The following is a 15,205-nucleotide window of genomic DNA, read 5'->3' as shown; positions in this document are numbered from 1 at the left end:
CTCCAAGGCCCAGTGACATCCGCAGGCACCATGGCTAAGATGGGGCTCATCATGGAGCATGAAACTTGTTAAACAATATGAATGCTGATGTTCTGGGAGCAAGTCTGCCCTTCTTCTCGAGAGACAGTATACAATTTTACTTTTGAATTCCTTTCTGTGCTTCTATTCTGAAACCTCCTTGTTCTCACCCTTCCCTCAACACATAAGGTGACCTCTTTTTCTCTCCTCCCCTCAAAGGGATGGCAAGAAGAATGTCACCTTCCTTGAACTGATGGTACCAAAGCGATCTGTGCACGTCACAGGAGATAGTCTCACCAGCAGGACACTCTGGGAGTGGTTTTGTAATTAAACTTATGTGTCAGCTCTGTAACAAGAGATGGCAGAGTCCCTGTGCTATGCCAGGTACAGTGCTGTTTCCTGCAGGTTCAAAGATGAGTTAAGCAGAAGTGGTGCCCCCAGGGGGTCAAATCTGGTGGAGAGAAGACTCACACATGAGCAATCACACTAGCAGACTATTGTATAGAGGGAGCCGAGCAGGCCTTGGCTTGAGCTGCTCCACCAGCAGGAAGGCAAAGTGACCGTTCCCATGTCAGAGTATGACAGTACTGCTGAGGGGCTGTGCCCGTCCACCGACATCACACGTCTTTCCCATCTGGCTGTCCGGGGCTTCCTTGACACTCAGATTCTCAACCATTTAACATTAATCCCGCAGTTGCGTCTGTGGTAGAAATAGGCTATGCAATCTAACGTGGGCCTCCTTGCAGAGACTTCTGACAAATTACTGAGGTATGGTCATGATCTTTTGGTCAGGTGCCAAGGTTCCTGCCCTCAGGGAACCTTCTATACGGCAGTGTGGCTGGAACCTTAGGTGACAATTTTTTTTTTTAATTTTTTTTACATTTATTTATTTTTGAGAGACAGAATGAGACAAAGTGAGAGTGGGGGAGAGGGCAGCGAGAGAGGGAGACACAGGATTGGAAGCAGGCTGCAGGCTCTGAGCTGTTAGCACAGAGCCCGATGCGGGGCTCGAACCCACAGACTGTGAGATCATGCCCTGAGCCGAAGTCGGACGCTCAACTGACTGAGCCACCCAGGCGCCCCTTCGGTGACAATTTCTTAAGTGGGCTTGTTCAATCCCAGATGGCTGGGCCCCACCCCTGAAGTTGTTGATTCAGTACATCTGGGTTGGGCCTGAGAATGTGCATTTCCAACAAGTTCCTGGGGGATGTTGATGTTGGTGGTCCAGGGACCACACTGTGAGAACCAGCAGTGGGACACAATGACTAAGGAGGAGGCTCATGAGCAGAGGCTGTGGAGGTAACGATAATTGGGGGCCACAGAGGGGTGTGGCTTAGGGAGTTTTGATGTTAGAAAGGTAGGCACTGGGGGGAAAAGGAGTTTCACCGAGAAAAAGCAAAGCAAGTTGTGACAGACAGCCTGTGTGCCTATGAAAGCCTTTTGTGAGAGTAAGTCATTAGGCCCGGGAATCTGTATTTTTAAAGCTCTCAGGGTGATTCTGATACTCAGCCAGGGTTGAGAACCTCTGTATACTTAGTATCTGGCAGTACCCAGCACATACTAGGTACACAACAAACGCTCGTTGATGCTAACTCCAAGTGGGTGTTGGGAATGTTTTTAGACGTATGCATCTAGTTGTTTATATCCCTATTTACTTCATAAAACTCAGTCCTAAACCACTGGTGATGGAGGAATAACATTCTCTCAAGCAGAAATTGGATTCTTCAAACAGAATTAATGTTCTTTCAAAGTCCAGGATTACAGAAATGAAAACCTGGCGATAACCAAATATGTCATGTTAGTCACAAGGTACAGATGCCTAAAAACGACCTAATAGAAAATTCCCTTTCTTCTTCATCTCTGAGGTTCTATTTGGCTCCTTCCTGTCTGCACATGCATGCACGCCATTGCATGTTCTGCATTAGAAAATAATTAGAAGCAACCAGCTGTTAGTTAAGCAAGCTACGTCTCGCCCACATCTTTCCAGAGTTCAAGCCATTGGCTGGGGTGGGGTGAGGTGGGGTGGGGTGGGAGGGGGTGGGTGCACTTATCTTAAAAAAGAATCTCCTTGCTTTAAACACAGCAAACCAAAACGAAAATACACTGCAATTAGTGTGAGCATGAGCCAGCTTGGCTGAGAAGAGACAATTACCAATGAAATGTCACTCCATTGTTTAAAATGGTTATTTCTTTTGCGGGCGCCTGCGTGGCTCAGGCAGTTAAGCGTCCAACTTTGGCTCAGGTCATGATCTTGTGGTTTGTCAGTTCGACCCTGCGTCGGGCTCTGTGCTGACAGCTCAGAGCCTGGAGCCTGCTTCAGATTCTGTGTCTCCCTCTCTCTCTGCCTCTCCCCTGCTCATACTGTCTCTTTCTCTTTCTCTCAAAAATAAATAAGCAATAAAGAAAATTAAAAAAAATGTATTTCTTTTGATTTCATAGGAGAAGTGCTGCTCTAAAATTAGCAAATAACTGGGGTGCCTGGGTGGCTCAGTCTGTTGAGCATCTGACTTCGCCTCAGGTCATGATCTCACTGCTCGGCTCGTGAGTTCGAGCCCCATGTCGGGCTCTGTGTTGACAGCTCAGAGCCTGAAGTCTGCTTCGGATTCTGTGTCCCTCTCTCTCTCTGCCCCTCCCTCACTCATGCTCTGTCTCTCTTCCTCTCTCAAGAATAAATAAAACATTAAAAAAAATTTTTTTTTAATTAGCAAATAACTCAGTGAATGATGATGAATGGTATTTTTGCTCTTACTGGAAGAAGGGTAAGACTGTGTGGGTGCATGTGTATATGTGCGTGATGCGAGCTGGCTCTTAAACTGGGTCTTTCTGACTTGAGGCCTTGGAATTGGCCCAGTTTCTGTTTGCAGTATAGAAATAGAGGAAGAACAAGAGGAAGAGAAAAGAAGTCTTCAGGAAGCACTAGCTACCTTCTATAAGCTGAAATTCCCTAATAAGCCAAAGAGATTTAAGCTCTGGAGATATACAGGGGAAGAGAGATAGTGGAGAAAAGAAAAGGGGGGGGGGGGTGGTTTTGCTCACAGACAGGACGAGTGAGTCCTAAATCCATGGCCAACACATGACGCACTGGCGGGAAGCTTGGAGAAAGGGGAATTGGCTTGTGTTATGGCAAGAGGAAGAGAGATAAGGCATCAAGAGGAATGCTGCCATTTTTGTTAGATAGTGGAACTGTCTACCAATGAAGCTGAGAGATGTTACAGGAATTTATGTGATCTTCTGGGGTTACTACTCCGGTCTCTTGACTCATAGTCCACTTGGATTCTGCTAGTTTGCCATGGTAATTTTTAAAAAATGTTTATTTATTTTGAGAGAGAGAGAGAGAGTGAGCATGAGTGGGGGAGCTGCAGAGAGAGAGAGAGAAAGAGAGAGAGAGAGAGAGAGAGAGAGAGAGAGAGAATCCCAAGCAGGCTCCGTGCTGTCGGTGCAAAGTCTGATACCGGACTCGATCCCACCAACCGTGAGATCGTGACCTGAGCCCAAACTCAGAGTCAGACGCTTAACTGAACCATGAGGCACCCCAGCTGTGGTGATTTTAAAAAGCCTAGTTTCAACTTTGATAATGTGGAAATAGAGAAAATAAGTACGTGTACTTTTAAGTCCATGATTTTAGAAATTTGTTCCTTTGTGATACCTGGGATTTGGTTTGATATTTTATCATGTCAAAAGAATCTGAGTCTTACTATGTGAGCGTTTTATCAGGAGAGATGATGGGTTTCTGAGTAGAAAGGGACACACCTTGATTGGCGAGTACCACTTCCGGGGGGAAGAGGGCCGACGCATGTTGTTGTTGAGATTTCGAGGTTCGGGGAATTCGTACTCCTGCTCTGGCATCTTGACTCTCGCATTCTTTGCTTTTTCCAACTTAGCACCTTCTTCTGTGGAACCCTTTTCTCCCCAGCGAACCTACAATAAATAACATATAATAAAACAAAATGACAAAATACAGTAAAATGCCTCTGGAGATGGGCATCATACATACATGTGTGATGTGCAATGTGAGTGCTACCCACTCCCCAATTCCTTTGGGTTTTTAGGGCCAGGGAAGAGGAGGGTGTGGAAAAAGGGAAAGAGAGAGGTTTGAAGGGGCAGGGAGAGCAAATCACACAGATGGATGTTTAGGGGAGGAATTGTCCAGGCTGGGGACAGCATGTACAAAGGCCCTGCAGGCCCAAGAAAGAACTTTGGACTGTATTCCAGTGGGAGAGGAAACCACTGAGGTGTTTGAGCAGATAAATTACTGTAAGTGGTGGGCAAGATATGGGGGTGCACAGTTAAAGGGGTGTACCTGCCATCTCTCCATCTGACGCCTTATAATCCAAATTCCCACCAGACCTCAAGTATGAGCTTTCACCAGTTTTATCTGGTTTTCCATCACGGAGTAGTCGGCACATAGATGTGAGTACTTGAAGCTGTATCTTACCTCCATCCTTTTAATGCCTCCAACGCCTCGCCCACCGTAGTAAGAGGCATCTACAGTAGGCCACTTTTTTTTGGGCAGACCATCGTCATCTTCTTCCTGCAGAGAGATTGTCATATATGAAGGAAGCAAAGCACCACTGCTGTACGTACGTGTCCACTTTGGCAAAGTGGATGGGAATCGACTGCCTGGGTTAAACCTCAGAGCTTCCTAGGTCGTCCGTGGGGCAAGTCACTTAAGCTATCTGAGTTTATCTTCCTTATCAGTAAAGCGGGGGTAAAAGCACTCCTGCCTCCTTAGGTTGTAGTACAATCCAGGAACCCATTCTCTGCTGCATCTCTACTCTTTCATAGGGCGGTTCACCTAATCCCATCTACATGCTGATGACTTGTGTTTCTATCTTTATCCCCGATTCCTCTGAACCCAACTGCTGACTCGACATTGACATCTCCCTTCAGGGGACTAATGTTCAAAGAGGAGTCTCCCCATCATCTCCTCATCTTAAACTTGCTCATCCTGCAGTATTCCGCACTGCCTGGAGGCACCCTTGAATCCCCCCTCCCCCCACCTCATCTCAATTTGCCAGCAGATTCTGTTGACCTTACTTCTAAAAGACCCCACAGCTATGACTTCTCCACCTCCACCTCCATCCCCACCCCACCACACTGGTCCCAAGCCCCCTCCGCTTTCTGTAGGATACCGCAGTAGCCACTGACTGGCTTCCCTGCTGTGCTCCTCGCCTACAATCCGTTCTCCACAAAGCAGCAGAGGAAAATCCAAACCCAGCTCTGCCCTGTGAGCTCTGGCCTTGGCTCACCTCTCCAGCCTTCTTCCTTACCACACTCCACCTCCCTGTACTCCAGCCTGCTTGCCCTCCCTCTGTCCCTCAAAGAGCACATTCCTGTCTCGAGGCCTGTGCACAAGCTGTCCCCTGACCCAAGAATGCTCTTGCCCTGCTCTTCTCATGGCCAGATCCTTCCTATCACTCTTTGAGAGGACTTCCCTGGACATCCGTCTAAAGCAGCCCCAGTCTCCTCATCCCATCAGTCTGTTTCAGTTTCAGTTATGGACCCTTTCATGCCTTCATATTTATTTACTATTGGCTGGAGTGTAAGTTCCATGGAAGCCTCTGTTTACTCGTCATGTTTACCATTGCATTTTCAGCTTTTAGAATGGCACCTAGAATGTGGGAGGTGCCCAAGAGTTATCTGTTGAATTTACAAACAAATTAAATGAAGTGATTCAAATAAAGCAGTTAACTCAGTGTCTGCCACTTAGTTCAGTGACAGGAAGCTAGCGCTTACTGTATTTTTTAAGATGAAAGGAAAAAACAAGAGGAACTTGTAACTTTATGGATGGAAAAGAGAAGGATAATTAGCAAAACTGCTCCTTATCTTGGCACCGTAATTATTCCTGTTGAGAGGAGAAAAATCTCCACCGTCTACAGTCACAGGTGGGTGACAGAGGAGTAGCATGATTTCCCTCCTGGGTAAAGAAAGGAAGCTGCAAAAAAGGAGTCTGCAAAACAGAAGAATAAGCCAAAGAGGCTGAAAATCCTCAGAACAAGCCTGCTTCCCACAGCCTGTGTTGGTGGTACTGGAGAGTCAAGGACTCAGACTGGAGTCCTAGGTAGGGCCAATTCTATCAGTGGGTGGAAAGGGGATCCCATGCAGGAGGCAAGGAACAAAGCAAGGACAAGTGGTCAGCAATACAGAGACCCAGAGATGACAAAACACAACAGTAACACATGGAGACTCTCTGGGTGACTTACTGTGCTTGGGGCGGGCAGGCTTCTTTTTAGAAAATCAAAAAAATTTATATATCTTAAAAGACACGATCACAGCAGACCAGAGGATTTGCAACATCTTGGCAGCTGATACTGGGCTGGTCTTTCTGTCTCTTTAAAACAGATCTGTCTTTCTTCACCAGGGAGTGTGGGTCCTGAACACAGAGTGTATTTTGTTGACCCTTGTATTCTAGGTCTTGTATGGAGCTGGTTCACAGGAGGTGATCAATAACCAGATACCGAATTCATGATAACCAGTTGAATTTAGGAAATCTTTACCATGTATGTGCCAGTCACTCTTCCAAGTGCTTGACATTAACCTTTTAATCTCACAGCAGGCGGCATGGTAGGTGGTGCTATTATGTTCATTTTAGGGAGGAGGAATAGAGAGATTAAGGGTCTCAGGTCACCCAGTTTATAGGTGACAGAACTGCTTTCGAGTCCAGGTAGCCTCACTCCCGTTTGTTTCTCAGTGTTGGCAAAGTTCTGGGTTTTGTCCTTTGGTTTTGCTTTTCCAGTCATTTGGTGGTACCAAATAAATGCTACTTTTCTACTTCTTCCCCCTTGTACCTGCTAATCTTGAAGATTTATGACTGTAGCACATGATAAAATAGTAAAATAACACCAAAGGGCCCCAAATAACACGTTCACACTATTTTACTTTATGATAGAATCTCAGAAGGCTTAGGATGTTAAACCAAGACCCTTACGTATCTTACACACACGGTTCAAGTATCCCTGGAGGTGGGTGTATGTGTCTGTGTGTCATATAGGAAATGTGGCTTCACTCCTGGTCTAGTGCAGTTTCTTTCCCAAAGGAGATAAATGAAATGATATCACCCAAAACTGAACATAACAGCACCAAGCATGTAAGAAACTCCAAGAATAAAGCTGACTTATTCAGCAGGGAACTGAAATGGTCTCATGAGTCTCCTAATTTTTTTAAAGAACAGGAGTACAAACATTGGAGACCATTTACTAGGGCCTTTTCGTTGCACAGGAGAGGACAGTCAGATCCAGAGAAATGAAGGGACCAGTGGAGTTGAAGTTCTGGTCCTGTTCCCTGATGCCTGGATCTCCCCCCTATTTGCACCCAGAGCTGCTCTTCCTTACATCCTCCCTCCCACCACGGACTTGCTGCAGCCTCTGGTCTGCACTCTCCTGAGCATGTGCAGCAGGGGCTGGCCTTCCCACAACAGGAAATGCCGGGACTTCAATCTGCTCCACCAAGCCTGCCGTGTAATCCCCTGACCCGAGCTCGCCTGCCAAACTCAAACAACAACAGCAAAGACAACACAAAGGGCCAGGGTTTGACCAACGGGAGAGTCAGAATTTCCCTGTAGTTACCATGGCTCTGTTTACACATTCTAGAGACGGGAGGGTTTTGCAATCTTCAGAAGAGAAGGGAATCTTTGATGTGTCTTTTCATTTGGCCAAAAACTGATGGAGTAAAATCACAGTCCCCAGCAATGCCACAAAGAAAATCGGCAGCACCTGAAGTGAATCTCTACCTTGAATGAAGTATAAAGTCTCTCTTGCAGAGGCCCTCTCACACTGCCCTTCAAGAACATTAGCAGGGTGAGATAGAACTTCTGGTACACAAATCCTCTGTGATTACTGGAGGACAGACAGGCTAAGCCACATTGCTTTGCGTGAGCAAAGTAGTAGGGATGGAGGGTTTGTGGGCAGCCAGCAGAAATGGGCACAAGAGAGTGGAGCTGAGATGCCAGGAAACTGCCAGGGTCCACCTGAGAAGAGGGCCCCAAGAGCCTCCTGGTGAACTGTGTTGCAACTCACCCTTGTACTTTTTTTAAGGCCCTTCTGCAGACGGTCTTGTGCCAGGGATGCCTTGGGGGGAGTGTGGGAATCAGGTTTGCAAGATGGTGTTTGGCAAATGAAGAAGATGAGATAAGGCCTAAGCAAGAGGTAGGAGTCAGTGGTGCCGGAAGAAACCGCAGAGATTAGGGAAGGATGCTGGTTTCCCATCAGGGGAAGTTGTGTATAAATCTTAACGGATGTGGTGGCCCCAGACATGTAGTTGGCTGCTGTTTGGGTAAAAGTGGCTGCACCATTACTCAGATGGTAGAGGCCCCTTCTGAACTGCTTGTCCTCAGGCAGCCCTGCTCCCAGAAGAAATAGCTCTAGAACATGGAATCTGACACAGGCATTTGGTTAGCCCGTAATTGGATTTGTCCTGTGCTGCCCTTGGACACTGAATTTTGCCATCTTTCTAGTCATACCAGGCTTAGGTACAAGCACATGCTTCAGCATTCATGGCTCCATATGCTCAGAACATCCTTCCTCTACATCTACTTATCATTTAGAATATCGCTGGCATGTAACCTATTCTGTGAAGAAGTCTTTGATTCAGTGCTCTATCATGGGCCAAACAGACTCTCAACCCTCAATTCACTGCACTGCACGTACCAGTGGGAATGATCTATGGAAAGGAGAATGGACCTGAAACAGAATTGAGCCCAAGGAAATGGTTTCATTTAACATTTCATTGACCTGTAACACATTTTAAACCCTTATGATAAGCCCTATATGGCCACCGACAACGGCCCCTTATTTGTCTATTCCTTCATTTACTCAAGCAACTGGAGTTGAGCCCCCACTGCTTGCCAGCACAGTGCTATATTTTGAGAAAAATAAAGACAACGGAAGGAATACAACTGTCAACAAGATTGTCCACGTTTATAGAGGAACATGTTTGGTGAGGATGATGACATGAGTAAAGGACCAAGGCCACTGAAACTCCCAGGCCCACGAGGCTCTGGGGGGGCAGAACCTGAGGTAGAACTAGCTATCCTGTCTCATCTGAAGTCTTTGGGGAGAAGCCAGAGAAGTCACCCTCAATGGCAGTCTTGGAGATAAATTCCTAGGAGTGAATTGGCAAGTCAGAAAAATCCAACAACACTTCTCTATGTAAATACAAAAAATCTCAACTGACTTGAGATTTCCCCCTTCTGAGTTGCATTTACCATGTCATGACCCCATATCCTATCTCTTCAAATACACGCAATGATTAAGGACAGCACTGTGATTGTCCTGTATTCTTCAGTGAAGGATAGTGTATTTACTTTTTTAATAATGATGTTCCTTTTTCAAACTATTGACATACAGAATATTGAATTCTGGGACTGTTCTAGGACTTCTGCTTGGGGTGTACGTGTGTGTGTGTGTGTGTGTGTGTGTGTGTGTGTGTGCGCATGAGAGTGTGTACTTGATGACCACTGGAAAGAAGATGCCTGGCAGTAGCTTGGCCTTCTGCCTTTCAGAGTGGGGGTCTACTCTGGCTGTCTGTGTAGACATAGCTGTGAAGGGGTTCAACTTGTCTGTTCCTAGACAAGTTGTATAATTTTTCCATAGTTCGGTTTTCACATCTAAAACATTCTTGCCACAGAGAAATTGTTAGGATGAGTGAGCATGATAATGAACCTAAAAATAAGTTCATTATTCAAGGCCAGGTGCTTATGGTTAATTGCATGCCCACCGTCAATGCCTTCAATATGCATCCCTCTCCCTCCCCAACAGAAAAACCATTGAAGGTGATTTAGAACTGAATCATCAGATGAAGTACTCCACTATTGGGTTCCCCCTTAAGCTGCCAGTATTTTGGAGTAGCTAGAGGCTTCATGAGGAATCCTCACTCTGCTGCCAATTAGAGAGGATTCTCAACCCAAGAAATACGCATCTTAGTTGTTAAAATTGAGCCTTCTTGCTTTTGTTGAGGTCTCAAAATTTTTCTTTGTCCTCTCTTTATATAGAAGTATCACTGTTGGTTGCGTGGAATCTTGAAGAGTCACACTTTTTTATATTATGCATTTTGATAATTCCTTATTAAAGAGGACCACTGAGAGCTCGTTATAAAGTTGTGTTCATTCTAAGTTTAGCTATTTAAATAGTACATGTGTCTCCCTTAGGATATGAAGCTTATAGAACTGATAAAAGCTTGGATAAATAATACTGAACTTGTTCACATATATGGCAGAGCATTTGACTTCAGAGAGCTATTGAGTGTTAGACACTGTGTTAAGCTCTTCGGGGATAAATCCATGATTAATGAGATATAGATCCTGACCTTCAAGTAGCTAATGAACTTAACCTTTGATGCAGAAGAAAAGATCAATAAAATACCCTGGGAATGCAGAGAAGGGGGAAATGAGAAATTAGTCCTGATGGAAGGAATTATAGAGCGTTTTGTGGAGATAATAGCACATGAGCTGTACCTGAAGGATTGACAGGATTTAAATGCAGGGAGCTGGAATAGAGAGGGTTCTAGAAGTCTAGATTCAGACTATGATTTTCAGGGCACTGTGTAAGATACTATGTAGGTATAGATTATGTTATCTGTTCCTGTGGGATTTCTTTCTTTCTTTCTTTTTTTCTGCTGAAACATATTAGGAAGGAGATTAGGGCTGCTTAACTCACAAGGCCAAGGAACTTTCAAGGCCAACACACATGTTGAGTGATCAGCACAGCCTGCAGCCTGCCCCAGCCAGCCCAGAAGCTCCTTGAGGTCTAACACAACCCTTTAGATCTCAAGCATCCTAGGGTTGTCCTTCTGTTTCAGAAGCCAGGTCTGCCTTCTTCAGGTAAAAGTAGGACTTCTATAGAAATATTAGATGAAACTAGGTGGTTTTGGGTAAACCACACCCCACGGTCTTGTACCTAAATCCCCTGGTGTGTTTCGACCACAGTGGCTGCTTCCAAAGGCAAATGCAGAGTCAGCACCAGAAAAAAGGGCAACAGCTCCTTTAACTGAACATAATAAGGGGAGGGAACATTCTTCACCTCGGGGCAAACAGAGCAACTTCATCAAGCAAAAGCCTCTTGCCCTATTTTCCTTTGGGAATATAAGAGACAGCTGCACATAACAGAAACACAGCCAAATTGGAACCCGTGGAACTAGCCATGGTGCTTTCTCTTGAAGGATTAAGAAAGGCTTTTGTGGATGTAAAGAGGGTTTTATCCTCCCTCTTTGCACAGCAATGTAATTTCCTCCCTTGATTTCTGGGCAAAAAGTTAGCATTCCAACAATATGTGCTTTAATTGAGTGCAGCTATTAAATCCCTTGGCTTACATGCATATGGTTCGGGATATAACAGACTCGTGGAATGTTAAATTCAATCATTATTCTTTCTGTATGCAGGAAACTTGATGAAAGCATTGGTTAGAGGAATGGCCAGGGGGCAGTGCTCAGTTTGCATACAATAGACCTTAGGGATTGAGGACTGTGAACTTGAATCGTCACCCCTATGTCTTTTGATCCCACTGTTTTCAGACCTGTACCCTGGTTTCTAAATTGGTGAGTGATGCATCCAAAGGAGGCCTGTTGCTCTGAGAGTGATCAGAGGATCAGAAAAGCCACCAGCCGGGTACTCCTGCCCAGGGATTCTCCTTCTCACCATTAGCCTTTAATGCCTCTACCATATTCTGCCCTAGGCCACGCTTGCACCAGAACTGCTTACTGGCCCATTTATGGTGGAGTCTAAGATGTTTTTCCCCCCTCAAATGATGAAGATTTGGGAGCAAGGCCAGGATATTAGCATATCTTCTCCCACCACCACCTCCCCCGCCCTCCCTTACATTATTATTACTGCCTGGCTAATCTTTAGGCATTGTGTTAAAGAAAAATGGAATACTTCAGCATCAGGCTGTTCCTAGAATCACTAATTGTTTGGAGAATGTTTCAAATTTGCCCTGATCTACATACATGAAGCATAGTCTCTGCAGGGAAAAGAGAAACCTAAAATGTCCGTTTTAAAGGGAAAAATTGTATTGATAAAAATATTTATATTTGCATCTCAGATTTTATCTTTGCAGGTGGAAAACGCTCCCAAACTATTCTGTTCATGGCTGCAGTTCAGTTCAGTTTCTGTTCAACCTTGGTCAGTTCAGTTTGTTCAACCTTGGTTCGGGAAGGGCCAAAAACTTCCCTCCCTGCTACCTCAGATACAATGGGAGCCTGGGCCTGACTCAGCTCTGTGTTGCAGGGGCCTGAGTCCTGGGCCAGCCCAGCCCACTCTCTGCTCCACTTTACCACTCTGTCCATCCCGCTGCACCCTGCTCTGGTCACTTACCTCACTCTCCTCAGCAGGGGGTGGAGGGACCTCCTTGATAATCTGAAAAGGGGGAAAAAAAAAGAGAACAAGTCAGTGGAAATATTTGGCCACCTGCTCTCCAACAGGCCTGTCCTCAAGAAATGCCTTGGTAGTATGGCCATAATTACCACCACAATGGGCCCAAGCAAGAAAGGCTTAATCAATGCCATGATGTGTCTTTCTGGGCAGAATAGCTCAGTTAGTTAGAGCATGATCCAGACTGAGGGTTCCATTTTCAATTGTGTCTGTTTTATACAGAGAAAAAATATTCCACAAGTTTCATCTCTTATCCCAGGGTTGCTATCTTGCAAATGTATTCACTCACTTATGCATCCAGTCATTCATGCATCAAATTCTCTATCTACCCATCCAAACTGCTACACATTTAACAAAGAGCTACACCCAATATAAGTTAAGATGATGCTGAAGAAATGGGTCAGGTATGGACCACACTCAAACTACAGTCTTGTTAACTGTCGCCGGCCCCAAATGGTACCTGCCCCAGGAGGGAGAGTGTGATGGTCAGACCTATTCCCGACAGAGGGCAGCAAAGGAGGGATAACCAGGGATTTCTTTCAGGACCCTGACATTTAAGGGGTACAAAGATTTACATTACAATGCTATAAGATTGTATGCTGCAACTTCCCCATCATCAGGGCTGAAGAGAGATATGTGGACAGTCTGGGCAGGGAAAGCGATCTGGAACCCCTTCTAATCAATGAGAGGATGATCGACACATGGGAGGAGGATGGTTTGTGACAGTGAGCAGCTTCTCCTCTTGCTTGTCCCCAGTTTGCTCACCCCATGCATAAAAGGAAAGCCCCTGTAGTTAATTATATTAGAGTCTTTTACATAGCGACTTGGCCATGTCCCCTGGGGGCTCCCTCCTCTCCCCCCATGCTTATTAGAATTTTGAGTCCCCTACGTGTAGTCTTTTCCTTAGGCAATTCTGGTAAATACAGACTTATTATATATCTCTTGATGTCCTAGTGTCAGGGCTGTTTATGCCCGGATGCTCAGGCACTGCCCACAGGACGAACCAGATCCTTAATCTTCTAGTTGGAGAGCTCTCCCAGTTGCTGACCTGGCTGCCTATTGGGCATCAAGGTCTTCCTCACCTTTCCCTCACGAGCACATGTCTCCTTTGATTTGATGATTATTTGGGGCCTCATTTGGGCTCTGATCCCCACTGCTCTCACCCACACTACCATTATCTGTAATGTCATCTCTGTATGTTGAGACAGGCTACTGACTTGACGTTGTATTAACACCAGTCAGGGAACGAAGACTCCAGCCATCTAAAAGGATGGTATTCAATTAATTAAGAGGCAGAGATTAAGGGCTCCAGGGGTTTCAAGCTGCCATTTCATCTGCCCCCACTTCCTGGCCACTGTGGGAAGCCTTCTGAAGGTCTTTGGAAAGCACGAAGCCATGATTTTGCTCACCCACTCAATTAAGGCTCTGAATTCCTTAAGGGAAATCTCTGAGGAGGGCCATTACTGATTTTAAAACAGGAAATGTCCAGAAATTGGAGGGAGGAGTGAGGAGCTGGGGATGGCAATCTGGAATGCATCTCTTCTCTTAGGGCAGGGTTGGGAGGGGAGTGAGAGGGAGAGCAGGATATTTGGGAAACCCAGACAGATGTTGACAAGAGTGCTGTGGGCAGTGTGCATGGCAAGTATGCTGGGCATACAGAGAGGTTCCATGCAGAACAGCTGGGCTTCTGTCTTCACAGTGCTACCAGCTTCCTCCCTCACTGCATGGAAGTACAGCATCGTTGTCCAATGTGAACCCTAGACCTGCCTTTTTCTGATTGTGAAGATTCGACAAATCCTTGAACCTCCCCGAGCTCTACTCTCCTAATCTGTTAGATGGGAATAATGTGACCTTGTAGCGTCATGATGAACAATAATGTTTGTAAAACATCTGGTAAAGAGTGGGTGTTCAGTAAATGGTGTGTGCATTATTATTCTCCTTTTCCTTTCTTTCCTTTCTCCTTTCTCTGTCTCTCCTTTATTACCCCTTTAAGGAAGGTTTCACTTGACTCCCTGCATATACTAAATGACTATGTATGGTGGTTTCCAAGCCAGAGCTTCATAAAATGAGTAAGACAGGAGGCTGGTGTTCAGAAAGTGGTCAGGGGGCTTGAGAGTGACCAGGGACTTCAGGGTGGTGAGCATCAGTATGTTTCACCACATATGTGTAGGCACATGACATCAGCCAGGAAGTGCAGCACCACGTGGCCTATCACTCAGACCAACCCAACTGCGGTTGCCATTCAGCGTCACTTACTGAGTATTTATTGAATTCTACATCTACATCCACTATTGAATGTCCGAAGGGGGACCTACAAGACAATGCCAAGATACAAAATTTATTAAGTATTAATCTGTAATCCAGATTCCATGCTTACGCACTGTGAATGGGCACCTGAGCTTCTGGAAAAATGCCACCATGTTCAGGTAAACAGGATTAGGCACCTCCAATCTGGCCTTACCGGTTGGGTGTCTGGCTGCATTGAGCAGGAATGAGGAAGAAGTCTTCCTGGTGCTTCAAGCTCCACCACCACCCAGCCTCCTCCCCTGGGACAGGGAGCAGCTTGCCATAGGACAGCAGGAGAGCGTTTCAAAGCTTGGTCCAGACAGGCAAAGTTGAAGTCATGACATGATTATTCCAAGCTGCGAAGCTGGACGGGCTGTCTGTGAATGAGCCAAAGCCCCGTGCCAAGACCGGCACATGGGCCCCCCAAAGGAGTGCTCTGCACAATGGCCCTCTCCACCTCACCCCTGCGGAAGACCAGAGCTCATGCCTAGAAGAGCAGCCGGGCAACATACCGTGTCGCTCTTGAGCCTGCGGTACCAC

General features: G+C 45.9%; 2 protein-coding genes across 3 annotated transcripts in view; one reads left to right on the top strand and one right to left on the bottom strand.

Moving 5' to 3' along the window:
• The window catches only part of GKN2 (gastrokine 2), a 307,921-nt gene that overhangs the window by 86,296 nt on the left and 206,420 nt on the right, over nucleotides 1–15,205 (top strand). The gene's annotated exons all lie outside the window — the stretch shown is intronic.
• The window catches only part of ANTXR1 (ANTXR cell adhesion molecule 1), a 218,874-nt gene that overhangs the window by 57,259 nt on the left and 146,410 nt on the right, over nucleotides 1–15,205 (bottom strand). The window contains exons 14-16 of the mRNA XM_053890755.1: nucleotides 12,323–12,364; nucleotides 4,454–4,549; nucleotides 3,769–3,936 (exon numbers count right to left, since the gene is read on the bottom strand). Of these exons, the coding sequence (XP_053746730.1) occupies nucleotides 3,769–3,936; nucleotides 4,454–4,549; nucleotides 12,323–12,364 (306 nt within the window). The remainder of the gene's footprint in view (nucleotides 1–3,768; nucleotides 3,937–4,453; nucleotides 4,550–12,322; nucleotides 12,365–15,205) is intronic.

The sequence above is a fragment of the Panthera pardus genome, unplaced genomic scaffold (assembly GCF_024362965.1).
Source record: "Panthera pardus isolate Hobbes unplaced genomic scaffold, ASM2436296v1 HiC_scaffold_25, whole genome shotgun sequence".
Lineage (NCBI taxonomy): Eukaryota > Metazoa > Chordata > Mammalia > Carnivora > Felidae > Panthera > Panthera pardus.
Note: the sequence above shows the minus strand (reverse complement) of the source record. Positions and strands in the feature narration are given on the sequence as shown.